The 27,062-nt window shown below is 47.5% G+C and overlaps 1 protein-coding gene across 2 annotated transcripts in view; it reads right to left on the minus strand.

Moving 5' to 3' along the window:
- Stox1 (storkhead box 1) overlaps window positions 1-26,630 on the minus strand; it is a 51,288-nt gene extending 24,658 nt beyond the window's left edge. For both annotated transcript variants that reach the window (XM_005360112.2, XM_026785776.1), the window contains exon 1: window positions 26,330-26,630. In XM_005360112.2, coding sequence (XP_005360169.1) covers window positions 26,330-26,630 — 301 coding nt within the window. The remainder of the gene's footprint in view (window positions 1-26,329) is intronic.
- Window positions 26,631-27,062: the final 432 nt, after the last annotated feature.

Consider the following 27,062-nt stretch of genomic DNA (forward strand, 5'->3'; position numbering starts at 1 on the left):
TAGCTCTTGTAGACCAGGCTGGTCTCGAACTCACAGAGATCTGCCTGCCTCTGCCTCCCAAGTGCTGGGATTAAAGGCGTGCGCCACCACCGTCCGGCTTCTTATTAACTCTTTTTCCTTTTTTTTTTTTTATTTTCCACCACTCAGGTTCTTATTAACTCTTATAACTTATATTAGCCCATTATTCTTGTCTATGCTAGCCATGTGGCTTGGTATCTTATTCAGCAAGGCAGTCACATCTTACTTCTCCTGTGGCTGGGTCACAACTGCAGACTAGGACTTCCTTCTTCCCAGAATTCTCCTGTTCTCATTGACCTGCCTCTACTTCCTGCCTGATTGCTACTGGCCAATCAGCGTTTTATTAAAATATAATTGACAGGGTAAGACCATTGTCCCATAGCACTCCCCCCCCCCTTTTTAAGGAACAAGAACTTTGAATCTAATATCCTTTGTTTAGCTTTTATTCTGACTAATATCCATAACAATTTGTAACCAACATTCTAAACAAAGGAAAATATCCATAGTCCATTATTTTGGAATTTGGGAATAGTTTTCCAAGCTACTTCCTGGTGGTTGGGGAGCACTGATAATCTTATGGGGACCTAAAGAAAATTTAGAATTATCATCAGGTCATGACTGGAGTATCCTGTGAGGCTTGATCATCTCAAACAGCAGTCTTGAACCAGTTCTGGATGAAGAACTCAGACATTTGGGCCATTCACTTCTATCAGAGATTTCTCAGTTGGTCTTCCTTGATCAAACCTGATTTTTCTTAACTCAGAATGAATCCATAGCCTCTCATTTTCTGTGGAAGGCCAAGGAGATTTTCAAAGACTCTTACAGCCTTTATTTTTTCTTTCTGCTTGAATTTTTGTTTTCAGACAGGGTCTCATTTGGCCTGTATGGCCTTGAATCCCTGACCTTTCTGTCCCCCCCACCCCAGCCTCCCGAGAGTTGTGATTACAGGTGTGTGCATTTTCACACCTTCTCGCCTGGGTCTAGGTAGATGCAGCTCTCTCACGGCCAGGAGAAAATAAATTGGAGGTCAAAGAACCACCCACTCAAGGAGGCAAAGCAGAGAGCAGGTGGGAATGCCCAGGTTTGGGACAGCCTTGCTGATCTGTGCCCATGCCAGCCTACCTACCTAGAGGCAAATCTACCCTTTGTGCAAGCCATTTTCCCAGATTTCTAAAATCCCCCAACAAAACTCTTGTTTAGCCCAAATCTCCCAACTCCCTTGACACGTAACCTGAGTTGCCACTTCATGACTTCTGCTGTAAGCTGTGTGTGCCAAGGGCTTGACATCACAGGATACTGTAGTGGATTAAGTAAAAATGCTGCGGATCCCCAGTAGCTGCAGCGGCACAAACGCTGCAGGTCAAGTGGCAGCAGTGGGCAGCAGGTCCCCAGAGCAGCCAGTCCCAGGCAGGGATGGCCAAGTTCCCCAAGTGGCTGCAGTGGCCCACAAGGGGCAGTTAGTCCCACAAGGACAGACAGACAGATGGGCATGCCATGAGACCACATCACAGGTCTCCAAAAGTGGCTGATCCCAGGCAGGGAGCCACGCAGTGGGTGAGAGACAGAGACATGGATAGGCATGCCATGCAGAGTGAGGTTGGATATTTATTCAGTGGGTTATGGAAGGGAAGGGGAGAGCGGTAAGGGAGAAATAGAGAGACAGAGGAGGGGAAGGGGAGAAGTGGGGAGAATGGAACGAAGTAGAAGCTGCCTCTTCAGGGGAGAGATGGAAAAGGAAGAGACTCAGGCTGCAAGCAGGAAGATCTGCCTGCCTCAGCAGACAGGTGAGGTAGTAGGCGGGGCTTGTCTCTTAAAGGGACAGGACAGATTATTACAGATACTTCATTAGCTCCTTCACAGGAACGCCACATAGCTGGCTGTCTACAGAAGAGGTCCTAAGCTATTTACGTCCAAGCTGAGCTACAAATGTTATGAGAGACAGAAGTTGTGCCTTCAACTAGCATTGAAAGTTTTAAGTATTGATGAAAATTGTAGAGCTTACAGCAGACGCTCTCCTGGCAGGGGCTTTCCTTACTGCATGTGGAAATCAATGTATGTATTGTTGAAAGCCCACAAGACTATACAGTAAATGCACAGCGGACAGATTCCTAGACAGACCCACAAATGTACCACTTGTGGGGACCCATTTGCAGATCTTCAGGAACACTTGACTTTAGATAGTCACTGTCAATTCTGTAAAAACCTTGTGAAGCCATGACTCTTCTTCCCTTCAAAATAGGATTCATTCCCAAAATACCTCAGCAGTGTAACTTCTTCCTGTAATGGGCAACAGAATGCCTTCCATGGGGCCTTAAAGCGATAACATTAACTCTTTGTTCTAACAAATCTTCATAAAGACAACCCCCCACAACTACCTTTGCTAATAGACCACATAGGAATTTCAAAAAGATAGAAAGACAGCGTGCCCGCCCCTGACAAACAGGTATGGCTCCCCAAAGTCAATTATCACAACAGAGATTGGGGTGAAGGGAGTGAGTGAGCCCAGAGTTCAATGACATTTTTTTTGTTTGTTTTTTGAGACAGGGTTTCTCTGTAATTTTTGAGCCTGCCCTGGAACTAGCTCTTGTAGACCAGGCTTGCCTTGAACTCACAGAGATCGGCCTGCCTCTGCCTCCAGAGTGCTGGGATTAAAGATGTGCGCCACCACCCAGTTGGTTTGGAATGTTAGGTGTTTCCCCCTGGATGCTGGCCCTTCCTGGGTAGTGTCACTTTTCCTGGAGTGCTTTGTTAGGTTCTACCTGTTCTTTTCTGATTCTGAAATAAATGCATGTTGATATCATTGTTTTTGCCTATGGAATTTTTTAAACTATGTTTCTAAAAACTAAAAACCTGGTAGAGATCACCTCTTTTCTGTTTCTTTGTCCAAAGAGTAAAGAACATGCAGAGGTAACATGCTTGAGTTAATGTATTTACCGTCAGACCCTATTAGTCAGATTTTCCCTTGTTGTAGACTGCCTGCTCTGGGCCCTGATGGGGTGCTGAGACTGATACTCAAGGCCCCTGATAATGTATTGCCTTGGGAAATAGAGGCAAATAGCTATAACTCCACCTGTATTTTAGGAGTAACCCTTGACATTTGTCAAAGGAAGTTGCCTTGGTCCCGAATGAGCCTGGATCTTCCCTGACTCACCAAGTCTCTGTGGATGGGTTTGCCTGGAAGTAGGTTGTGCCCATTGGTGAGACCCTCTGCTGCACTGGCCTGAGCTCTGTGATGACAGGAGCTGGGGAGGCTGTACTTGGTTTCATGAGATGAACACAATGTTGCCTCTTCTGCCAGACTCTACACACAAGGTCCTCCAAAGGCCTTGCAGAGCGCACCTTGATGGCTCCATTTTTTATTCGGGACAATAAAAAATCCAGGGAGGCCTGTCCCTGCCCACCCATGCCAGGTCCCCTCTCCCTTCTGTGGGGCAGCTCTATCTGTTGGCCACCTTCTTTCCGGGTATCCGCACCATGGTGGTTGGATGTGGAAGGCACCCCTGGGTTTTGGATCAATGGTCACACTCACATTGTCCAGACTGTCAGCCAAGCTGATTACTTGCTCTTCTGGGTTCTGAAATACTAACTTTTAAAAATAAACGCCAAGCCGGGCGGTGACGGCACACGCCTTTAATCCCAGCACTTGGGAGGCAGAGGCAGGCGGATCTCTGTGAGTTCGAGACCAGCCTGGTCTACAGAGCTAGTTCCAGGACAGGCTCCAAAAACCACAGAGAAACCCTCTCTCGAAAAACCAAAAAAACCAAAAAAAATAAAATAAAATAAATAAATAAATAAAAATAAACGCCAAGCCGGACATGGTGGCACAGCACTTGGGAGGCAGAGGCAGGCAGTCTCTATGAGTTCAAGGTCAGCCTGGTCTACAGAACTAGTTCCAGGACAGACAGGACTGTACAGAGAAACCCTGTCTCAAAAACAAAAAACAAAACAAAAAAACAAAAACAAACAAACAAAAAGAACAACCAACTAAAGTCACTCTGGGGAAACAATTCCCATGAATGTAATCTCACTATTGAGAACTATTTCTAGACCATTAAAACTTTAAAGACTGGGCCTGGAGATGGCTCAGTGGTTAAAAGTACCGACGAGAGGACCCAGCGCGATTCCTAGCACGTGTTGACTCACAGTCATCTATAAATCAATTCCAAGGGATCTGATTGAAAGACCCTCACCCCTTATTCTCAAAGGAGCGAGAAAAAATTTCCTAGCAGAATGTTTTTCCAGGAAGACAGTTCCTGTCCTCTCTCCCACTGGGGAGAGTCCAAGCATGAGGACACTCAGCCCAGCCCAGCCAGCCCCCTGGTACAGACTGATAAAGATGGCCTGACTCAGGAACAGGGTGCTCTTGCTCTAAGAACAAAGAATTGGCTGACTTAACAGAATGGGAGAGAGCAAAGGACCTTGCACCCATGCCAAAGCAGCTTCAAAAAGCCTCTTTGTGGTTACACCTTTAAAAGCATACCCCACAGAGGGAGCTCAGCTCCTCTCTACCTCACTTGCAACCAGGGATTGAGATGAGTTCCAAATATGTTTGTATTATGCTAAATATACCTTGCTTATTACAGTCTGGGCCTCTCTGGTGGTCTCTCTCTGGGGGTCGTAATCTGGGCACAACACTGATACCTTCTCTTGACCCTCCATTAACACTGTGCACAGCCGGTGGGCAGACATACATGCAGGCAAAATAGCCACACACATCAAATAGTAAAATTTTATTTTAAAAATTATTTATTTCTATGAATGAGCCAATGCTGTGTCCTCAGCATGTCAAGCAGAGGCTGAGGCATTAGGCCCTCTTCTGGGGGTGTCATGTCTAGAACAGCCTGAAGGTCAAGGACCAGATACCTCCTTGAGTCCATCAGAATTTTTCCCTGACATTTTGCCGCTGCCTTCAATAGCAGTTCGCTGCAATGTCTCCCCGTCTCCTTGTTGGGGAAGGTAAACAGTGATTTCTTGTAAGACCTATAATTTCCAAAGGAGCTATCCATCTTCCTCTTTCTCATATTAGCTACTTTATGCTTTAAGCTAGGGAAGTCTGATACGTGCTCCTCTCTAGCTGATGCCTTACGTCCCAGGAGGCAGTAGCCTCCCCTCCAACCCAGCATGGCTGTTCTCAATAATCCATCAGTGGCGAAGGCCTGCATGACTATGTAGGGAATCGTCTCAGCAGAGAAAAGTGGTACTCACTTGCCCAGCTTTCTCAACATGCTTCAGCCTGTTCCCTCCAGGTCATCACTTGACGAGAAGTGTGAAAGGGAGCCACTGCAGGCCAGTCCTAAGAGCTGACCTACTCCATTTCTTTAAGGGAATTTCTCATTTCATCTTTGAGAATTTCAAACATTCTCTTGAGGTTATTTTTTTTAGATCATTTTCTTCTGGTTCATCCATATTTGGTTGTTTGGGTCTTGCTTTTGTAGGGTCTTTAGGTTTTACTTGTCTTGTGTTGCTCTTTGTAGTGTAGCATGTGATCTTACCTTTTCTACTCATCTTTTCCTCTAATAGGTGTGGCTAGGGCTGTCTGAGATTCTGTTGAATAGTAAATCCAAAGCTCAGATGGTTGTTCCTCTTGGTATAGTCAGTGTCACAGTTCTAGTTACCCAGTCGGTTATTCCTGTTCCTGGAGGTAGCTCAGTGCTCCTGTGTTTTAGTCTGCTCCCTTGGAGTTTGCTGTCTCAGGCTTACTTTGGCCTAGGCTGCTGGCCTTTATCTGTATCTGTAAATCTTGGTCTGCATCTCCTCCTGCAGATGTCCCTGGCTTGGAGTTAGACCTGTTCTGGTGGCGATTGCTGACTCTGGATCTGGTCGCTGGTTGGTGGTTCAACCATCTTCCTGTGTCCCGGGACTGGGTTTGCTCCTGGCTTCTGTTCCTGGTTGGAGCTTGATCTCTCTGTGTCTTAGGTAACTGGCTCAGTCCCACTCGGGGTGGAGACTCTGAGTCAGGTCATTGGCTCAATCTTGGTCTGCCAGTGTCCCAGGACTGGGTTGGCTCCCAGGACTGGATTTGCTCTTGGCTTCTGCTCTGGGTGGAGCTTGTTTCCTCTGGTTCTCTCTGTCCTAGGAGTCTCATTCAGTTCCACTTCTGTGGAATTCGTTGCCTCTGGTGGAGTTCCTTGCCTCAGGGCAACTTTGGCTTAGGTTACTGGCTTTGACCTGTATCTGTAAATCCTGGTCTGGATTCCCTCCTGCAGAAGTGCCTGGGTTGGAATTAGACCTGGAAAGGTTTCTGGTTCTGGTCTACTGCCTCGGAGGTCCCAGGCTCCCGTGCGCCCGAACTGCAGAGGACCTGCTTACTTTCTCAGAGGTCTCAGACTCACGCTAGGACCTGCAGGGGTTCCAGGTTCCTGCCTATTCCTCTTTGATGTCCCAGACCAATGCCTGAACCACAGAGGACCTGGCTCAGGCCTACTCTCTCTGAGATCTCAGATCTCTCCCTGCTCTGCAGAGATCTCTGGTTCCTGCCTATTCCCTCTGAAGACCCAGGTTCACTCACACCCAGGCTGACAGAGGTCCTGGTTCGGGGCTAGTTCCTGGGAGGTCCTAGACTCTCACCCAGATCCACTGAGGTGTTGACTTGAAGGTCCCGGATTCACGTACGGACTGTCAGCAGTCTCTGGCTTTGCCTCACTCACTCAGCGGTTACTCCCCTGTACCTGTTCTGGTGGAGATCACTGACTCTGGATCTGGTCGCTGGCTCAATCCTGATCCGCCCATGTCCCAGGACTGGGTTTGCTCCTGGCTTCTGCTCCTGGTTGGAACTTGTTCTCTCTGGGTCTTACTTTATCTTTATCTATAGCCTTTCCCTACTGAGGAATGGGAACTTCATTCTTGTCCTTCTTGGAGTCTTATCCTTAATTTTTCCTTACAAACCAAGAGCTGGCCTACTAAGTTCTTTAAATGACTTTACCTCTGACCAAGGGGCATTCAGAAGTTCCTGGCATGAGTCATCAAGACCTCTTCCCTGGCCTTGCTCACACCTAGCTCTGTAACTGCTCTCCAGAATAAGTTCATTCTTCCTGCCTTTCTTGGTGAGTTTTACCCCAGAGGGGAGGTTCAACATCTTTTAAAGGTCCACTTGCTTCCTACCTAATTATTCTTCTCAGTCTCCTCTTCTCCTACTGTGGCACCTAAGACTTTCCTGCTGCACTTGGTAGTGAGCTAGCCCTTCCCCCAGGGTTTCACAGACACAGTCCCTCTCTTATACCATCAACCCTGTGTCTGGGTCCCTCCACCCCTTCCTCCGGCCTTTGCCTGGCAGCCTAAGGCAGGCACAGCAGTGCTGTCTGAGACAAGCCAGAGCAGCATGACTGCAGTGTGTTGGTGTATTCGGTTAGTACACTAAATAACCAGACCAGCTCAAAACAATAGATATAATTTAATAATTAAAAAAGGGGAAACTCACGCTACTGAAGTCCAAATGGGTCCAGCGAGCACCAGGTAGAAAGTGCACACACCTTTCTACCCCTGTTTTCCTGGGCTCCAGGCGGCCACACCCTAGCCGATGTGATTGGCTGAGCTTCCCCATCACTGCAGGGACAGGGCTTGCCCTGCCTTCGACAGGACAGCACAGGGCACCTTGAGTAAGAGGCTGGTCTTTGAAGAGTTGTGGATGCCCACCTTGTTTTACAACCTCTAGTGAGGGTCTCTGGTGAGATTTCCAAACCCAAAACATGTATTTATATTTCAAGGGAAAGTGAAGAGAGTCCGGAGACTTGAGCACCTCCAAAGCAGAAGCAACTCCTGGAGAGATACGTTTATATTCCAAAAGGTTAGAGAGAGAAGACAGGGCTTTACCATCCTGTCTCTAAAAAGCAAAGGTTTTTTCCTCCCTCCCTTTAGAGCTGAAAGCAGTGACCTCTGTCTCCTGCATGTGGTCAGAAAAAAAGAAATCTATTTTCTCCATCCCTACCCATGGGCCTGACTACCCATCCTGGAGAGTTTTCTTTCTGGGTTTGGTCCGGTCACCCGAGAGCCAGGAGTGTCTCCTCAAGTATGATCACTACACAAACTCTAAGAAGCTTGTCTCAGATCCAGAACGTCTTGGGTGCACGTTCCGATCAAAATGAACAAAGGATGTTAAAAACCCAAGTTACAGAGTGGAGGAGAATGGTGGGATCTGGTTTCGTCAAGTGATTTATGAGAAAAGAGACCAAGCCTGTAGGCTGCTGAGGAGACTTGGCAGTACTCATCAGAAGTGGTGCGGCCCTGCAGGAGGACTGGGAAGGCTGCTGGCCAGGCCCCAGCACCTCCCAATATGCTTTCCTTTCGATGTGAGGCAAAGAGACCCAGAAATCCTTCAAGGCCAGCTTCATGTACGACTAGAGTGTTCTATCCCACAGTGGAGAGGGAACCAAAGCTAACTAACTAGTAGCTACAGCTAGAACAAGGACAAGATTGCAGTGCCAAGATGCCAGGCCCCTCAGGGAAGGTATCTGGATCACTACTTAGCCTCTGCTCCTTTGTTTTCTTTTCTGCCCTGGTTGGTTACAGCCCCCCCACCTCACCCCACAGGGGACCCAGGAGTGCATAGGGGATGCCACTGTACTGACAGCTCTATTGAGTGACAGGTCTGTGCAGAAAGGAGATTAGAAACCACCTGGCAAGCGCAGGCGGAGAAGCTGAAGAATACAGAGAAGCCTCCACGAGCATCAGCGTGCAGTGTCCCAGACACGCCCTCTCCTCTGCAGTCATTAGCCAGGAGGGAAGCTTCCCCTCCCAGCTGTGACCCGATCCCTCTAAATGCTGAATTTTTCTGCTAGGGGTTTTGTGCAAAACTTCATAGTATCACCCTAAAAATTAAGTTCAGTTCTCTCTGTCTGTCCATCCGTCTGTCTCCCCCTGCCCCGGCCGGCCCCATACAGGGTTTCAGGGCCTAGAATCCACAGTCTTCAGTACTGGAGTCAAAAGGGTGTACCACACACCCCTCTGGAAGAACTTTACAACTGCTTTGCATTTTTCTTGGTGTCCCTGTGTCTGCATTGCAACAAGGCACAACAGCATCGATTTCGGCATTCTGTCACAAGGGCTAGGAAGGGGTTTCTAACTCAGGAAAGCAGAGAGGACCATTTCCGTGGCTACAAGAGTTTCATGAGGTGCCCTTGCTTTTGCTGCCACCCTGGAATGGCAAGGATGCCTCTTGAGCCCGGAGCTTTTCAGCAGTGAGAAAACTGCTGGTTTCTTACCCATACAGGTTGGGCCTGGAATCTGGGACTTTAGACTCCAGAATACATTTGGCTTAGAGTTCGCTATTTCTGGCCAAGGAAAGGCAATATGCAAGAGAGCATGAAAAGGGGGCAACTTCCAGATCCCAGTATATGTCTGGGACACCAGCTTTGCTGAAAAGAGGGTCTTAGGTTTGCTAATGAGCTCAACTTAGATGTCCATGCTGGGGGCAATTCAACTGTTGTATGATTGACAAGTGAGAGGAGCTCCTAGAAGCCTCCTCTCAAGCTTTGCATGAGAAGTTGACAGCAGTCCCTTCTGCTGCAAGGAGAACCAACCTCTGGAGGGTTTCTCTCTGTGTGTGTAATGGGACATTGCTCGTCCTGACCGCCTGTTCCCAAATCCCAGCAGCCGTTTCTGAAACTTCCACACAAAGGCTTATGTCAATTATAAATGCTCATCCAGGTTTGTTACTTGCTAACTCTTACATTTTAAATTAACCCATATTCCTTTTTTTTTTTTTACTCTTGGCCATGTGGTGGTACCTTTATTAGCATGGCACATTTATCTCCTGCTCCCTCTGCATCTGACACGTGACTCCTGACTCTGCCCTATCCCTTCCTGCCGTCCTTAGTTTAGTTGCCTTGCCTATACTTCCTGTCTGGCTACTGGTTAATCAGTGTTTTATTAAACCAATTAGAGTGACAAATCTTTTGTTTGTTTGTTTGTTTTTCCAGAGTTTCTCTGTAGCTTTGGAGCCTGTCCTGGAACTAGCTCTTATAGACCAGGCTGGCCTCGAACTCACAGGTCCACCTGCCTCTGCCTCCTGAGCGCTGGGATTAAAGGCATGCACCATCACTGCCCAGCAAGAGTGACAAATCTTTACAGTGTACAAGAGGATTATCCCACTGTGTGTGTGTGTGTGTGTGTGTGTGTGTGTGTGTGTGTGTGTGTGTGTTATAGGTTTACAATGTTTCCTTCAACTGCTGGTCCGGAGCTCATGGATTGTCTGTGTGGGATTTAGCTCTGCAAAGCTAATACAGGCAAGGTTTCCTGTTCAGTGAGCTGGACTCAGACTCTGAGACTGGTGAAAGACACCGCACTGAGGAGCTGCCAGTTATGGGAGCTAGTGAATGCTGGGAACCTGTCTGGGAGACAGCTACCCACAGAAAGGGCCGTCTTCCATTAAGGCCACGGAGCATGGGGCCCGGTGGGAATTTTAACAGAAGCTGCAAAGCAAGGAAGGGGGAATGGGCAAGAGTGTGGCTTCTCTCTGCCTTCTTGACTACTGTGAGTAAGACAGAACACGGGTCTCCTCCGCGGGAGATGTCACTGCTATTCACTTTCTTTCTATGTTTGGCCTCTCTATCTTGTATGGTTTGGCAAGCTGTGCCTTTTCTGGTTCTGCCAGAGGTCACTCAGCTGTCTGATGCTACTGTGACTCCCAGCACTCATCTTCTCTCTCAGTAGGTGCACCTCAGGAAGGCATTTCATTATCAGTGCCTCCGTCAATCACTAGATCATGGGTGGGGACTGGACGTCGTGGGTGGGTAAAGGGTAACAAAAGTCTAACTTAGAGTATCTTTAAACAGAATTCTGCCCTGACAATTCCTAACATGAAGTGGTGCTCTCTTTCTGAGAAAATGTTACCCATGAGAATCATTTGATTTACAAAAAACACGCAAATGAAGAGGCTAAAATCCTTGTGCTCGCTTTAATAGCACTAGGGAAATAACCTACACTAGTGGGGCTGTGCATGTCCAAAAAGCCACCAAGTATCTGGAAGCTGCCACTTTACAGAGCAACGTGGGTCATTTCGGCACAGCAGTGGTGGGATTGGCAGATGTCTTCAAAGGCATCTGTGCCATTGACTATCGTCAGTGGCCCAAAAAAGGGATATTTTGATGCACCGCTTAAAAACATGAAGAGTGGAATGGAAAGAGATGGATCTGCTGTTAAGAGCATTGGCTGTAGCCGGGCGGTCACCACTGCCTTTAATCCCAACACTCAGGAGGCAGAGGCAGGCGGATCTCTGTGAGTTCGAGGCCAGCCTGATCTACAAGAGCCAGTGCTAGGACAGGCTCCAAAGCTACACAGAGAAACCCTGTCTCAAAAAAACAAAACAAAACAAAAGAGCACTGACTGTTCTTCCAGAGGACCTGGGGTTCAATTCCCAACACCCATGTGGTGGCTCACAACTGCGTTTAAATCTAGTTCCAAGAGATCTGACATTCTCTTCTGATCTCTGTGGGCACCAGGAATACAAGTGTTGCACAGACGTACATGCAGGCAAAATACTCATACACAGAAAAAATTCTTTTTCTAATTAAAAATACAGAGTAGGGGGCTGGAGAGATGGCTCAGTGGTTCAGGCATTATTGTCCTTCCAGAGGACCCAGGGTCAATTCCCAGCACCCACATAGCAACTCACAAGTGTCTGTAACTCCAGTTCCGGGGGGACTCAACACCTTCACATAGACAATGTACATTGAATTAAACCAAAACAAAAAAAACAGAATAATGTTGAGTTGAAGACTTTGAAAGCCTTTAGTCCCAGCACTTGAGAAGCAGAGGTAGGCAAGTCTCTGTGTGTTCAAAGCCAGCCTGGTCGGTCTACATAGTGAGTTCCAGAACAGCCAGGGTTATAAAGACAGACCTTGTCTCAGAAAGAAAAAAGACTTTGAAAGCAGATTGTCTGGCTATTGAAATACATCCTGATGAGCATGAAGATTGCCTTCGGAGACAGAGCCCCCCTTTCCCAAGGTGTCTCAAGACCTTCTAACCTTCCCCAGGAAAATCCTGAGCATACTACGCCTCCCGCTTTTAGGGAGATATCCTTATCTACTTGAAGGTCTTCCTTACACCCGTAAAGAAGCCAGAGATCTCTTTACAAGGCTATGAGATAGATTTAAAACATCTACCCCTGCACTCACACGGGAGCAAGATAATCAGAACAAAGTAAACGTAAAAGATCAACCAGAAGCAGGGCGGTGGCAGAGCACACCCCTGAATCCCAGTGTTTGGGAGGCAGAAGCAGGTAGATTTCTGTGGGTTCGAGGCCAGTCTGTCTGGTCTACAAAGTGAATTCCAGAGTAGGCTCCAAAGCTGCATAAAATCTTGTCTCACAAACAATCAAACAAACAACAATAAAGAAAACCCCCCAAAACCAAAAAGTCAACAAGATCGCAAGCCTCTTCCCAATGTACACTCAGGCAAGATTACATGGTACACACAGCACCAGAGTTAGATTAGCTGAAGAGGTGTCTGCCCTCTCAGGTTCTTATACTTATGGGCAAAGAACGGTGTGGAAAGAATGAGGTGAAGCCGGGTGGTGGTGATGGTGGTGGTGGCGCACACCTTTAATCCCAGCACTCGGGAGGCAGAGGCTCAATCTCAATCTGAGGCCAATCTGTTCTACAAAGCAAGTTCCAGGACAATCAGGACTGTAACACAGAAGAACCCTGTCTCAGAAGAAAAACAAGTGTCTTGAAGCGTCAGGACCTCCCTTTATTAGAAACATTATCTGGTGCGGAGCCACTGTGGTGCCATAGGACCAAGGAACAACAGAATGCCAGGATTAGACATGTGAACAAATTCTGTAAAGATGTAAAACATAAACACTGTATGTTCTGCCAGAATAACAACTGTGGAAGCTTTGGCCTGAGGACTTTCCTTGGGCGCTCTGACCATTAAGAGTTGATAATACACTACTCAGGGCGTGGCAAACTGCCTGAGCTGGCTTGGAGATTTTCTTTCTGTCTGGTGCCCTTGAAGAGAGCTACCAGCCTGAGAACAGGCTGTGCTATGCCTCTAGATTCCTAAAAATTAGGTTGTGGGGTTGATGAGCAAAAGCGATTCTAAAAAATAACCCTGTTTATCAATGATGACTAAACTTACGAGCCCGGATGTGCAAGAAAAAACCTCAAACACATGTTCGAAAACAAAAATGATAATGATCTATGTTTTGGAACAACACAAATCTATCTCTGCTTACTAAATTCTGTATAATTAAAGATGCCTGCCGATGGCCAGTTGGTCAGGCAGCAAGGCTCTGGCTGCCACCATGGCCTGGCTCACTTCTTCGCCCACTGTTTGCCTCCTCCCTGGAACCTGTCAATGGCCTCTGGCATTCAGAAATGGCAGAAATTTGTTGTTCAATATTTCTCAGGTTTGCTTTGTTGAGAAAGGGTCTCACGTAGCCCAGGTTGCCCTCAAATTCTATCTTTAGCCAAGGATGACCTTGAACTCCCCTAATCCTCTCTGCCTTTACCTCCTCAGTGCTGGGATTACAGATGTGCACCACCACACCTGGATTAAGAACTCAGGGCTTGCTTCATGCTAGGCAAGCATTCTACCAACCAAGCTACACCCTGGAGACAACTCATGGATTTTTTTTAAACTTAATTTTTCAAACTTTGCTTAATCTTTGGATCCAATTATAAATTACATCCTCTGAGCAAGGCAACTTCAAGGGTCTCAGAATCCTGTATTTAGCTCTAAGCATACACTTAAATCTCAGTATCTTTATTTAATAAGTCCAACTTTACTTCATACCTGACTAATCCTAAAATTCTTTTTTGGGGGGAGGGGTAGGGATTTTGAGACAGGGTTTCTTAGTGTAGTCCTGGCTGTCCTGGAAACTCACTATGCAGCCCAGGCTGGTCTTGAACTCACAGAGATCTGCTTGCCCCTGTCTCCCACATGCTGGGATTAAAGGCGTGTGCCACCATCACCACCTGGAATAAAATTCTTTTCACAGCAAAGCCGAGTGGAAGCAGCAGGGTTGTGGGGTGTGGAGTCCTCCTCAGAATCCAGACAACTACACCACTTCTGGCTGATTTTTGTGGCAATCCCAGCCCCACTGGAGATGCTCTCCCTACTGAAACGTCTTGGTACGAATGCAAGTTCTGGCCAAAGGGAACTAAAAAGGCGATCTCCTGGATACCTAGACAGTAATCAGAAACACTAAAGCACTTATGAAAACCCCAAAAGACCATGTAGCTTGGTGTGTGCTTTGTGGGCAGCTTCCAACAGTGAGAAAAATTCTATAAGAAAGAAAAAAAAAAAAGCCGGGCGGTGGTGGCGCACGCCTTTAATCCCAGCACTCGGGAGGCAGAGGCAGGCGGATCTCTGTGAGTTCGAGACCAGCCTGGTCTACAGAGCTAGTTCCAGGACAGGCTCCAAAACCACAGAGAAACCCTGTCTCGAAAAAAAAAAAAAAACCAAAATACAAACAACAACAAAACCCTGTTCTTTGTTCCTGCCATTCATGATGGCTTAGCCTAAAAGGCACTGAGGTTGGCTTCAACTCATTAGCCTGTCACATGGAAGAATTTGCTGCAGGCTTTTCCTTGCAAGTCATAGCAGAATCTGTTTGAGTTATTACCATACCATCCAGCTATAAAGAATATACATCTTGGGGCTGGAGAGATGGCTCAGGGATTAAGAGCATTGGCTGTTCTTCCAGAGGACAGGGGTTCAATTCCCAGAACCCACATGGCAGTTTCAGGGATTCAACACCTTCACACAGACATACATGCAAGAGAAACACAAATGCACATGAAATAAAATAATCCCAGCACTCACAGAGAGACAGATGGATCTCTGTGAGTTCGAGGCCAGCATGGTCTATGGAGCGAGTTCCAGGACAGGCTCTAAGGCTTCAGAGAAAAACCCTTTTTCAAAAAAAAAAAATTAATTACTAAAAGAGTATACATCTTAAACTAGGTTAACACGGTAATTTTGGGAAGCTACAGACTTGTTTTGAGGCCAGCTTTCTATATAACCTTAGCTGTTGTGGGATGTTCCTTTAATTATGTAAGGATGTGTTACATTTGTTTATGTTGCAGAATAGTACTGTAATATAAAGGTGTGTTAGATTTGTTCATGCTGCATTTGTTTAATTATGTAAAGACGTGTTGCTGTTTTACCTTGCCTGTCTAAGGCACTTGATTGGTCTAATAAAAAGCCAAAGAGCCAAAAGCTGGGCAGTAGAGGGATAGTTGGGGCTGGCAGGCGGAGAGAAGAGATAGGAGGACAAACCTAGGTTCCAGAGAAGGGAGAACAAGGGAAGGGAGAAAGACAGAGAAAGAAAGGGAGATGCCTGGGGCCACCCAGATAGACACAAAGAATGAAAGAAAGTTAAAAAGCCCTGAGACAAAACATAAATGAAGAGAAACAAGTCAAAATGAGTTGTGAGAGCTAGTAGGATAAGCATCAACTAAGTCTGAGCATTCCTAACAATAAGTCTTTGTGTCAGGACCTGAGAACTGGTTTGTGGCCTAAAGAAAATATGCTACACTAACTGTCTTGGAGTTCACTATGTGTAGACAAGGTCATCCTGGAATGCACAGAGATCCACATATCTCTGCCTCCCAAGTGCTGGGATTAAAGGCATACACCACCACATTATTTATATAATAACCAATTTGGTTCCTGTCCTACTGTTAGTTTCTATTGTTGTGATAAAAGACTGTGACCAAAGCAACTTGGTGAGGGAAGGGTTTGTTTGGCTTATACTTCCATATCACAGCCCATTATCAAAGAAGTCAGGACAGGAATGCAAACAGGGCAGAACCCTGGAAGCAGGAGCTGATGCAGAGGCCATGGAGGGGTGCTGCTTACTGACTTGCTTCCTATGGCTTGCTCAGCCTTTTTTGTTTGTTTTTTGGTTTTTCAAAACAGGGTTTCTCTGTAGCTTTAGGGCCTGTCCTGGAGCTGGCTCTTGTAGACCAGGCTAGCCTTGAACTCACAGAGATCCGCCTGCCTCTGCTTCCCGAAGTGCTGGGATTAAAGCTTTGCGCCACCACCACCCAGTTCAGCCTGCTTTCTTGTAGAACTCAAGTCCACCAGCCTAGGGACGGCACTGCCCACAATGGGCTGGCCCTCCCCCATCAATCACTAATTATGAAAGTGCCTTCCAGCTGAATCTTATGAAGACATTTTCTCAGTTGAGGCTCCTTCCTCTCAGATGACTTTAGGTTGTGTCAAGTTGACATAAAACTACCCAGAGCAGGCTTCTAAGGTAGATCTATCTAGTAACAAGATTTTCTCAAATAACTAGAATTGGAAGTCTTGGAGAATGAAGTTGATACCATGGCAGCATCATCATCGTCATCCTGCCCCTGGGGTTTCCAGGCACTAACTGGGTAGGTGCCATTTAAGACAAACCACAGTGGATTAGGTCCTAGCATCTGCTGATCAGCTTGGAACAAAACAGCCAATAGTGAGAGGTAGGCAGATCTCTGTAATTTCAAAGCCAGTCTGGTCTTTATAGGGAGTTCAGGGTTACGTAGTGAGACCCTGTCTCAAAACAAAACAAAACAAAAAACCAGAGTGGCAGGCATATTGTGGGAAACATAATGCAGTCAACTGTGGCAAAACCCAAGGGATACGATTGTGTGATACAGACAGAGGAGTTTGTGTTTCTGCAAAGTTGGACCTCTCTAAAAACATCGAGCCAGAAACCTGAGTTCCCAGAGCTTTGGAAAACTCAGCTACAAGCGCAGAGAGGGAGAAGCCCATGTGACTCACTGAACCCGAAAGGTGTGTGGTCATCCTGCCAGGGACAGGAGGCTCAGAGACATCTCCATGGGGAGATCTCTAGAGAGATTATTTATACTCCAAAGAGAAAGAATACAGAGCCTTCCCATCTGGTATTCTAAGCCCTCTCCTTGGGGAAGGGAAGAAGCAACTGCTTTTGTCCTGTGTATAAGCTAAGAGAGACCTTTGTTCTGTTTGGAGGTGCATCCAGCAGGTCCTGGAGGGGCGACTCCCTGGTTAAGAGCACTGGCTTGGCCCTGTATCCTGCCTACCTATCCGTCATCACAAGACCCTCCCACATGCTATCCCACCTGTCCCCCCACCCCCACCCCAGGAAGCATGTCCCGTGCACTTGACCAGTCTCTTCTGCCCATCTGACTGCATTCCACCCACTTCCAACCTCTAGATCCGTCCCCAGCCCCACATCGTCTCTTCTCCCCCACCCTGCTCCACCCATAACAAACTTAAAACTAACAAAGGCAGTCCATGTGCCCAGACTTTATTGCAGGAACACCAACAATGTGAAAGATTGAGTCAACAGCTTCCCTCCAAATGTTTGCCAATGAGAGTTACCTAGATGAGCTCCAGGATACAGAAATGAAAAGAACAATTATGAGGGGCTGGAGAGATGGCTCAATGGTTAAGAGCACTGACTGCTCTTCCAGAGGACTGGGGTTCAATTCCAAGCTTCTACATTGCGGCTCTCAACTGTCTGTTAACTTCAGTTCCAGGGGATCTGACACCTCCACACAGACATGTATGCAAGTAAAATACCAATGCACATAAAAAAAGAAAAGGTAGTGGCACACATTTTTTTAATCCCAGCACTTGGGAGGCAGAGGCAGGTGGATCTCTGTGAGTTTGAGGCCAGCCTGGTCTACAGAATGAGTTCCAGGACAGCCAACACTGTTACACGGAGAAACACTATCTCCCCCAAAAAGCAACTAAAAATTAAAAATTAGAAAAGAAAGTTCAGGCACCAGGCGGGAGCTTCGACACCTCAACTCCAGGGCTACCTGCAATTTCAGTTCTCTTTGACAAACGGGATGTATCCTCACAAACTGGTTTCTAAATTGCAAAAAACAGCTTCATACGTAAAAAGAAAAAAGAGAAAGCAAAAAGATAGAAATCAGAATAATGCCTTCAAAATGATACAACTAAAAAAGTTGAAAATGGCTGGAGAGTTGGCTCAGTGGTGAAGAGCCCTTCTTGTTGTAGCAAAGGATCCAGGTTCGACTCTCAGTACCCACATGGACGCCCATCATCTGCTAGGGCACCAGGCACACAGGTGATGCACAGTCATACACTCATGTTGGCAGAACACTCACATAGATAAAATAACAAAAATAAATCTAAAAACTTAAGTTGAAAAAATAGCGAATCCATCTAAACCCAGTCAAAGGCAAGAAATAATAAAAAGCGGAGCAGAAGCCATGAAACAGAAACAAAGAAAACAAAACAAAGCATCGATGAATCGACTGCCGATTCTTTGAGGAGACAAACAAGATTGCCAGACCCTTGCTTCAAGTAACTAAGAGAAAGAAAAAGTAAAAAATAAAATGAACAGAGAAACATTACAGCGGACACCAAATTCAGAATATTGTATGGTAATATTTAAAAAAAAAACTATACTCCATGAAGCTGGAAAATCAAAAAGAAACTTTTCTAGCTCCAGCCAAACTACCTCCACTTTTGCGTCAACAACCTTAACAGACCCCTAGCAAACGAGGACATTGAAACAGTAATAAAAAGCCTGTCAGGACCAGATGGGGTCACAGCAGAATTCTGTCTTTCAAAGAAGATCTATCGCCAATCCTTTTTAAACTATTGAAAAAGATAGAAAGAGAAGGAGCACTCCCAAATTTCTCCTATGAAGCCAGTGTCTATCTCTCTAACATCCAAACTAGGCAAAGACACAAGAAAACTACACACCTATGTCCCCAGTGAAGATAGACTCAAAGTTTCCCAATAAAACACCTGCAAATAGAATAGACACATCAAAAAGATCATACAGCATGCTCAGTTTGACTTCATTCCTGAAACGCAGGGACGGATGGTTCAACACACCCAAGTCAACAGATGTAACAAGGCACATAAATGGACTGAAGGACAAAACCATATGAGCATCTCCATAGATGAAGAAAACGCCTTTGACAAAATCCAACATGCCTGCATGATAAAAGGCTTAGAGAACGTAAGGCTAAAGGGAACATACCTCGACATAACAAAAGCTGCATACAAAAGCCAACAGGAAACATCATCCTTCGAGGGAAAAGGCTTGAAGCCAAACAACGGAAGTGATGAACAAGACAGGATGGATACCAACTGCCCTATCCTTTTCAGCCTTGTGCTGGAAGTACTAACTGGTGCAATAAGGCAAGAGATGGAGATCAAAGGGATACAAACAGGAAAATAGTCTAACTATTGCTATTTGCAGATGCCACGATACTGAACATAAGAGACCCCAAAAGGGGGCTGGAGAGATGGCTCAGTGGTTAAGAGTATTGACTGTTCTTCCAGAAGACCCTGGTTCAATTCCCAGCACCCACATGGCAGCTCACAACTGTCTGTAACTCCAAGATCTGACACCCTCACATAGGCATATTTGCAGGCAAAACACCAATGCAATAAAGAAATTCATCAGTGTGGCAAGATACAGAATCAACTTGCACAAATCAAGAGCTTTTCTGTTCTTTACACCAACAACACACATACAGAGAAGGAGCTCATGGACACCCCCAATCCACAATAGCCTCAAAGAAAATAACATGTCTGCCAGGCTGTGGTGCTGCACGCCTTTGATCCCAGCCCTCGGGAGGCAGGGGAAGGCAGATCTCCAAGTTCACAGCCAGCTTGGTCTACAGGTGGAGTTTCAGGAAAACCAAGAATACATAGAGAAACCCTGTCTCAAAAAAACTAATAATAATAATAAATCTAACAATGGAAGTGAAGGAGCTCTACAGTGAAAACTTTAAACCTCTGAAGAGATAAAAGCACTAAATACAAAGACATCCCATGCTCATTAATTAATAATTAGAATTAATGTGAAAATGACCATCAACTATTATAGATTCAATACAATTCCCACCTCATTCTCCATATAAACAGGAAAAAAAACTATCCTAAAACTTCATAAGGAACTACAATAGACCCTGGGTAGCCAAAAGAACCTAAGCAAAAACAACAAAACACTAAAAGGACTGCAATTCCAGTTCCATGATATAATATTATAGAGCCATGAAAACAATGTGGTATTGGCAGAAAAATAGACAGGTGGACCAGGGGACACAACTGAAGATCTAAACCTAAGTACATATGAATTCCGCCATTTAGTACTGGACAGAGATGCTGAAAACCACACAACTGGTGCTGGGAAAACTGGATGTCCACATACAGAAGAACCAGTTTATGCCAGAACTACCTCCAAATGATCAAAGACCTAAACCAGAAACACCAAAACTGCTGGGAGAAAACATAGGCATTCCCTTCCTGCCTGCGAACAGGGCAGAATCATCTCCATTCATTCCAAGTCACCACGTCAGAAAAGCAACCCAGCTGAAGAAGACTTCTACCTGGAAGCAGGGCAGGCTAAAACACTGGCGTTGGGACATCTGAAGGGCTGGTCAGTCGGGTCCTTCCTCCACAGCTGAACATTTCTCACCAACGGAATGACATTCGATTTTACTTCCCTCTTCGGTTTTCTAAGAAGGCCTTGAACTCACTGTATAGCCCTAGCTGGCATCAGAGACCCTCTGCCTCCACCTCCTGACCTCCCAAAGGCTGGGGTTACACACCTGTTCCACCACATGCAGTTAACACATCAGGGGGGATCAAACCCAAGGTTCCCTCCATGTTACACAAACACTTTCCCAGCTAAACTGCATGTCAGGCCCCCAGAGTGCCATTTTGTCGTGCCTGTTTAGGGTCTTGAAACTGCAGCCCTGCACAATGGCATCATAAAGGGGAAGAACGTAGCTTAGTGACTCTTGCCCAGCAAGTTGAATTCCCAAAAACCAAAAAAGAAAGCATTTAGTCAATCCAATAAAAATAGAAAAGACAGGAATTAAACCAATCGTGTTTTCTTTTTATTTTGAGACAAAGTCTCACTGGCTCAGACTGTCACCTTACTTGGATGCCTTAATTTGCTTCTGACCAGGGTCTTACAGTTCACCATATGTCTCCGGCTGGTCTTGAACTCATAGCAGTTCTGCCTTGGCCTCCCCAGTGAGAATATAACACGTACACACAGCTCAATTCATTTGGAAGCTCATGGTCTCCCTCCTGTCAGGCAAGGGCCATGCAGCTCAGCTGAAGGGCTGTGCTCAGAGTTCCTGGGATGTGGTCACCTACTCTGCTATCCTTTCTTCTCCCGTGTGAGCAGCCCCACTTTTCTTTCTTTGGAGGCACACGATCCTAGAGAAAGATGCATTAAAACACCAGAATCCAGAAGTCACCCGTGTAATCCCAGCTCACCGGTAGGCTGCTGCAGACCTGCCCAGGCCACCGTACAGGACCACAGGACCGTCTCAAAAGTAAGAGCTGAGAGGACCCCCGGAGGGCTCAGTGGGTAAATGTGCTTGTGGCTTAGCCCGATGACCTGCCTGAATTCAATCCCTAGGACCCGCACGGTGGAAGGAAAGAACGAAGCCCCTGCCCGTTATCCCCTGGCCTACACACACACCAGAGCACGCCTTCACCACCCAAACCCACTCCCACATTGCTTTAAAACCGAGCTGGGGATGAAGCTCTGTGGTCCAGTGCTTGCTGGGGGCAACCTTCACCACTAAGGAAGGGAAAAAAAACCAAACAGAACAATCAGGACTAGGAATGAATTAATGAAGACTGTTTAAAGTGTATGTGTACATGCAGGTGTGTCAGATGTGTGTGCATTAGACGTGTCTATGGGTGTCAAAATCAGAGGTCAATGTTGAATGACTTCCTCAATCACTCTTCACTATTATTTTTTTGGGACAGGGTCTCTCACTGATTTTGCTAAGCTGACTGGCAAACAAGTTCAAGAAATCTGCCCGTCTCCAGCCCCTGTCAGCGTTGGGATTACAGGTCTGCACCAACACGCCTACCTGGCTTTTTATGTGGACCACGAGGATCCAAACTCGGGTCCTCAGGCTTGTGTGGCAAACACTCTACTCGCTGAGCCATCTCCTCAGCCTCAGGAAGACTGTATTTAAAAATAGCCATCAGGGGCTGGAGAGATGGCTCAGTGGTTAAGAGCATTGCCTGATCTTCCAAAGGTCCTGAGTTCAATTCCCGGCAACCACATGGTGGCTCACAACCATCTGTAATGAGGTCTGGTGCCCTCTTCTGGCCTGCAGACATACACACAGACAGAATATTGTATACATAATAAATAAATATCTAAAAAAAATAAAAATAAATAGCCATCAGGAGCCAGGCCGTGGTGGCGCAGGCCTCTAATCCCAGCACTCAGGAGGCAGAGACAGGCGGATCTCTGTGAGTTGGAGACCAGCCTTGTCTACAAGAGCTAGTTCCTGTTACACAGAGAAACGCTGTCTCAAAAAAATAATAATAATAATTAAAAAAATTAAAAAGCCATCAGGGTGGTGACTCCTGCCTTTGGTCCCAGAATTCAGGAGGTAGGGTAGGAGGATTTATGTAGGCCAGCCTAGTCATGTGGGGTGGGGGTGGGGGCTGGAGAGATGGTTCAGCAGTTGCTCTTACAGAGGACTGGGGTTGAGTTCGCAGCATCCACGTAATAGCTCACAGCCATCCTAACTGAGTTCCAGGGGATCAATTGTTGTCGTCTGGCCTCCACAGGCACCAGGCATGCAAGTGGTGCACACACATACAAAGATTCATGCACATAGAATTAAAAAAAAAACGTGAAAAGATGCTGGGGCTGCCGGAGTTCAGCCAGTATGTGTGTGAGGGTGTGTTCCCTGTAATCTCAGCCCTGGGTGTGGAGAAAGGATCCTGGGCTTCCCTGGTCAGCTAGTCTAGCCAGTTGGAGAGCTCCGGGTTCAGTGTGAGGTCACAGAGGGGGTCAGGGAGAGAGAGCAGAGACTCTGAGCCCTGCTTAGGGAGAGAGCCAGGGGACTCATTTGGACAAGTGGCATCCCACGGTTTGCCCACCTTTCCTATCTGTCCTAGGAGGTGGCTTCTCAGCAGCAACGGGAGCCGCCCGAACAAAGGGTGATGCCCCTGCCCACCCCCACCTCCTACCCACGTGGTGACTCAGCTGGGTAAGCAAACCAGCTGTCTCCTTTCATGAGTTAATGTCATTTGCTGCTGAAAAACAAACAACAAAACCCCAAACAAAACACTGGTGGCCTAAGGGCACTAAAGAAGCAGCTGTTTGCTGTCGGCACGCTGAAGGGTCACACCCACCGTGTGGGTGTGAGGACCTGAACCTGGATCTTCTGAAAAAGTGCTCTTAACCACTGGGACTGTTTTTTTCTTGAGATAGAGTCTAATGCAGCCCAAACGGGCCTCAAATTGTCTGTGTGGCCAGGGCTTCCTTGGACTGGTTTTCCTTCATCTGCCTTATATGTCTTGTTTATGGGGGTTGAACGTGCACGCCAGTCAAGTGCTCTGCCAACCTGGCTACAGCTTCAGCCTGGACAAGCGCTATCTGATCTAGGGACAGATGCCCCTGGGTGGTGAGGGGTGTTTTTGTGTTGAATAGGATTGCTAATTATTATCTAACTTGAGATGCCAGAGTTACCAATCATCAGCTCTTGGGCCGCCTGGGAGTCTCAGAGGGCAGTGACTACGGGAGAAGGTGCTTTCCACCAAGAGAAGTGAAGTTCCAGTCTATTCTACTACCCCTGGCGGCGTGGTCTTCCGGAAAGCCAGCCTGGGCCTCTGGGGACACAAAGGAAGAACTTCTGGGGACAGACAGCTGTAGGTCAATTTGACTTCTGCTGTCAACTTGGATCTTTCTGGAGGCTCATGCCCTCTTGCAGAAAGGCACGTGGGCACAAGGAGCTGATTGACAGCTCACACAGAAAATGCCGGGAGAGGAGGGAAGGCCATCTTCATCAACTCAGCTGTGTTCCCAGAGGCCCTTCTAGTTTCTGGAGCTAGCAGGGCCTCTCAAGCACTCAGACACTGGGATGGTGGCCCATGCCCGTGATGTTGGTATTCGGGAGTCAGAGGCAGGAGATCAGGAGGTAAGACCCTTCTCGGCTACATAGCAAGAGTTCATACCCAGCCTGGGCTGTGTAGAGCCTTGTCCCAAAGAACAAGCGCCACCAAGCTTGCTGGGCAGGGCATGGCTCTTGCTGTGCAGGGACCTGAATTTGATCCCTGAAACCTAGGAGAGAACAGGTTCCACAGTGTGCCTCTGACCTCCGCACCCCGGCGCCCACCCAAATAAATAACCAAACAAATAAGCAAGAAGGTGAGCGCTACAGGCCTGCAGTAAGGACAGCCATGAGTTCCCGGGCACAGCGGCACTGAAGCTGCAGATTTTATGTTCCCCTCCAGTCATGTGCTGTTTCTTTCCCTCTTTGCTTAGAGACCTTATCACCCCCCACTTAATATTATTGAAAATTTCCATAGGAAAAGTGGAGGTGTATCTACACAATATCTAAATGTCCTTGGGACTTTTGGGGGCAGATAGGGAGGGTCTCTCTATATATAGTCCAGGCTGCCAGGAACTCTTGATCCTCCTTGCCTCTGTCTCTGAGTGTTGGGAACACAAGCTTGTGCCACCACATCCAATTTAGAGTTTTTTTTTTTTTTTTTTTTGGTTTTTCGAGACAGGGTTTCTCTGTGGTTTTGGAGCCTGTCCTGGCACTAGCTCTTGTAGACCAGGCTGGCTTCGGATTCATAGAGATCCGCCTGCCTCTGCCTCCCGAGTGCTGGGATTAAAGGTGTGTGCCACCACCGCCAGGCCTAACAACAAAAACCTTATTTTATTTATTTATTATATATACAATATTCTGTCTGTGTGTCTGCCTGCAGGCCAGAAGAGGGCACCAGACCTCATTACAGATGGTTGTGAGCCACCATGTGGTTGCTGGGAATTGAACTCAAGACCTTTGGAAGACGAGGCAATGCTCTTAACCACTGAGCCATCTCTCCAGCCCCAACAAAATCTTTAAATAAACCTGTTATACTCTTCCCTTGTTAATGAGTCTTTTGTGAGCTAGGAAGATGGCTCAGTGGATAAAGGCATGTGCTGGCAGTCCTGAAAACCTGAGTTCGATCCCTGAGATCCACACAGTGGAAGGGAGAACTGATTCCCAAGAATTGTCGGCTGACCTCCAAATATCTACCAAGGCATGCATACACACATACACAAAAATAAGTAAAAAAAAAATCCAATGAGTCTTGTTCCTGGACGCTAGTCAGGTGCACCGTGTTGGGAAGGAATGGTAGCCAGTTCACCTTTCTGCTCCACTATGCAGCATAGCTCTCTGGGCCCCAGTGGTGTGGTATCATGGCTGCCTCAGACTTTGCATAAATCGTCTCTTATTTCGCCCCTGGGGTCTAGACCCCTACTGCATTCAATTCCCTCTCTGAAATACACACTGCTCACCCTTCGGAAGAAGGCAGGGAATGGGAGAATGTAACCGCTAATTCAAACCAGAGAAGTCCAAGACACAGACTGAAAACCTTTTTCATCCATCTCTCTGCAAGCCCCCTTCCCTGGTGAGGATTCTGACTTGGCTACTTGGCTCCCTGTTTCAAAGCCCGAGAGACCTAATCTTTGGACTCTCTCCTGAGTGGAAAAGATGAAACCTGTCTACGCGGAAGGCGTTTCACCTTCACGATGTCTGCCCCCTCTTACCCAGCCTACCCCTACATTTCTTTGCTTAAGAAAAAAGAGAAGATTGCAAAACCACATAGCCGAGGCCACCATCCCTGGACAAGACCACACACAGCATCAGGTTCCTCCCGTCGCCCTGTTCCCTTGCACCAGGGAGTAAAATCAATGTTTGTTTGCAGGGCTCCTCCTGCGGTGGAAGGAGAAGAAGAGGACCTGTGGCTGACTGAGAGGTCCCTTGGGAGGAGTCGAAACTCGGGGCTTGAAACAACTGACCGCTTGTCACCACCACGCCGTCAAAGGCCCCCACAGCCACCCACAGTCAGCGAGGGTCTGTCACAGATGCCTAAGTATAGTGTCCAGTGTCAGTGGCCGGTCCCTGCTGCAGTGGTTCCGTTTCTCAGCTGAGAATCTATTTTGCAAGCAAACACCTGTTGTCCGTTTCCCAGCAAGTAGGTCAGTCTGAAAGGATTAGAGAGGTGGAACTTTGTATGGTTAATGACGAGCTCCCAAACTTCTGAAAGTTGGCTGACTCAAGACCACAACCACCACCTAAGACAAGCAGGACTCGAACAACAGCTACTGAAACGGAATAAAGAGGAAGGAAGGAAAGAAAGAACGAAAGAAAGAAAAGAAGAAAGGGAGTTAAAAGTAGGAAGAAGGCTAGAAAGGAAGGATGGAGCAAACGGATTCCTTCTCGAACTTGAGCCTAATTTCTTTAAAAAAAATTTCTCTCCCCTGCTACCAGGAATCCAAGGGCTTTCTTGTCGCTGTGATTCGGGGCCGCCTCTCAGGCTTTCCACCCTCAGCCCCTCACATCGGCTCCCAGCCCGCACTCACCCACCGCAGTGATGCGGAAACCTCGGGGCGACCGCAGGGCTCGGCGCCTCCAGGCATCCCGCAGCACCTGCACACAGGGTTGGGGCGCTCGCACCAGCAGCACCCGGCGCTGCAGCCAGCCGAGGAAGGCGAGCCGCGAGGCGGCGTGTGCCAGGCGTTCGTTCCAGAAGCAGCGCGCGTTGGCACGGCGGAAGGCGCGGAAGAGCGCGCGGCCACCCCGCTTCTCTGTCGCCTGCCCGGCCTCCCGGGGGCTCAGCACCAGTGCCAGCGAGCCCGGCGCCAATTGTACCGGCCGCGCCATACCGTCCGCCCGCGCCGTACGGTCCGCCCGCGAGACCCGCGCTCGCCGAGTCCGCGCCTGTTGCCCCTGGAGCAGGCTGCGGGGGGCGGGGCCGGGGCGGGGCGGGGCTTCCCAGGGCGCCGCGGTCACTCCCGGGTCCCCGCAAGCAACTAGAAGAGACTGGACATCCTCCACCCGCAGGGCGGAGAGGACCCAGGTCTAGAGTAGGAGGTGACCCAGGTTTGAGCCTCTGCTCTGCTCCTGACCTATCAAGCAAGTTCTCCTACTTCTCTGGTCTTTGCTGAGAGATGAGAAGACTGTCCAGGTCTAAGTACTCTGAGGACCCTCTCACCCGTGGCCTTCTGAAGTTGTAGGGTCTGTTTCCTCTCCTAACATGTTCCATTCTTTTGAGAATTTTGAGGAAAGCAGGGTTGGAGAGGTGCCACCCTAATG

The sequence above is a fragment of the Microtus ochrogaster genome, linkage group LG2 (assembly GCF_000317375.1).
Source record: "Microtus ochrogaster isolate Prairie Vole_2 linkage group LG2, MicOch1.0, whole genome shotgun sequence".
Taxonomy (NCBI): Eukaryota; Metazoa; Chordata; class Mammalia; order Rodentia; family Cricetidae; genus Microtus; species Microtus ochrogaster.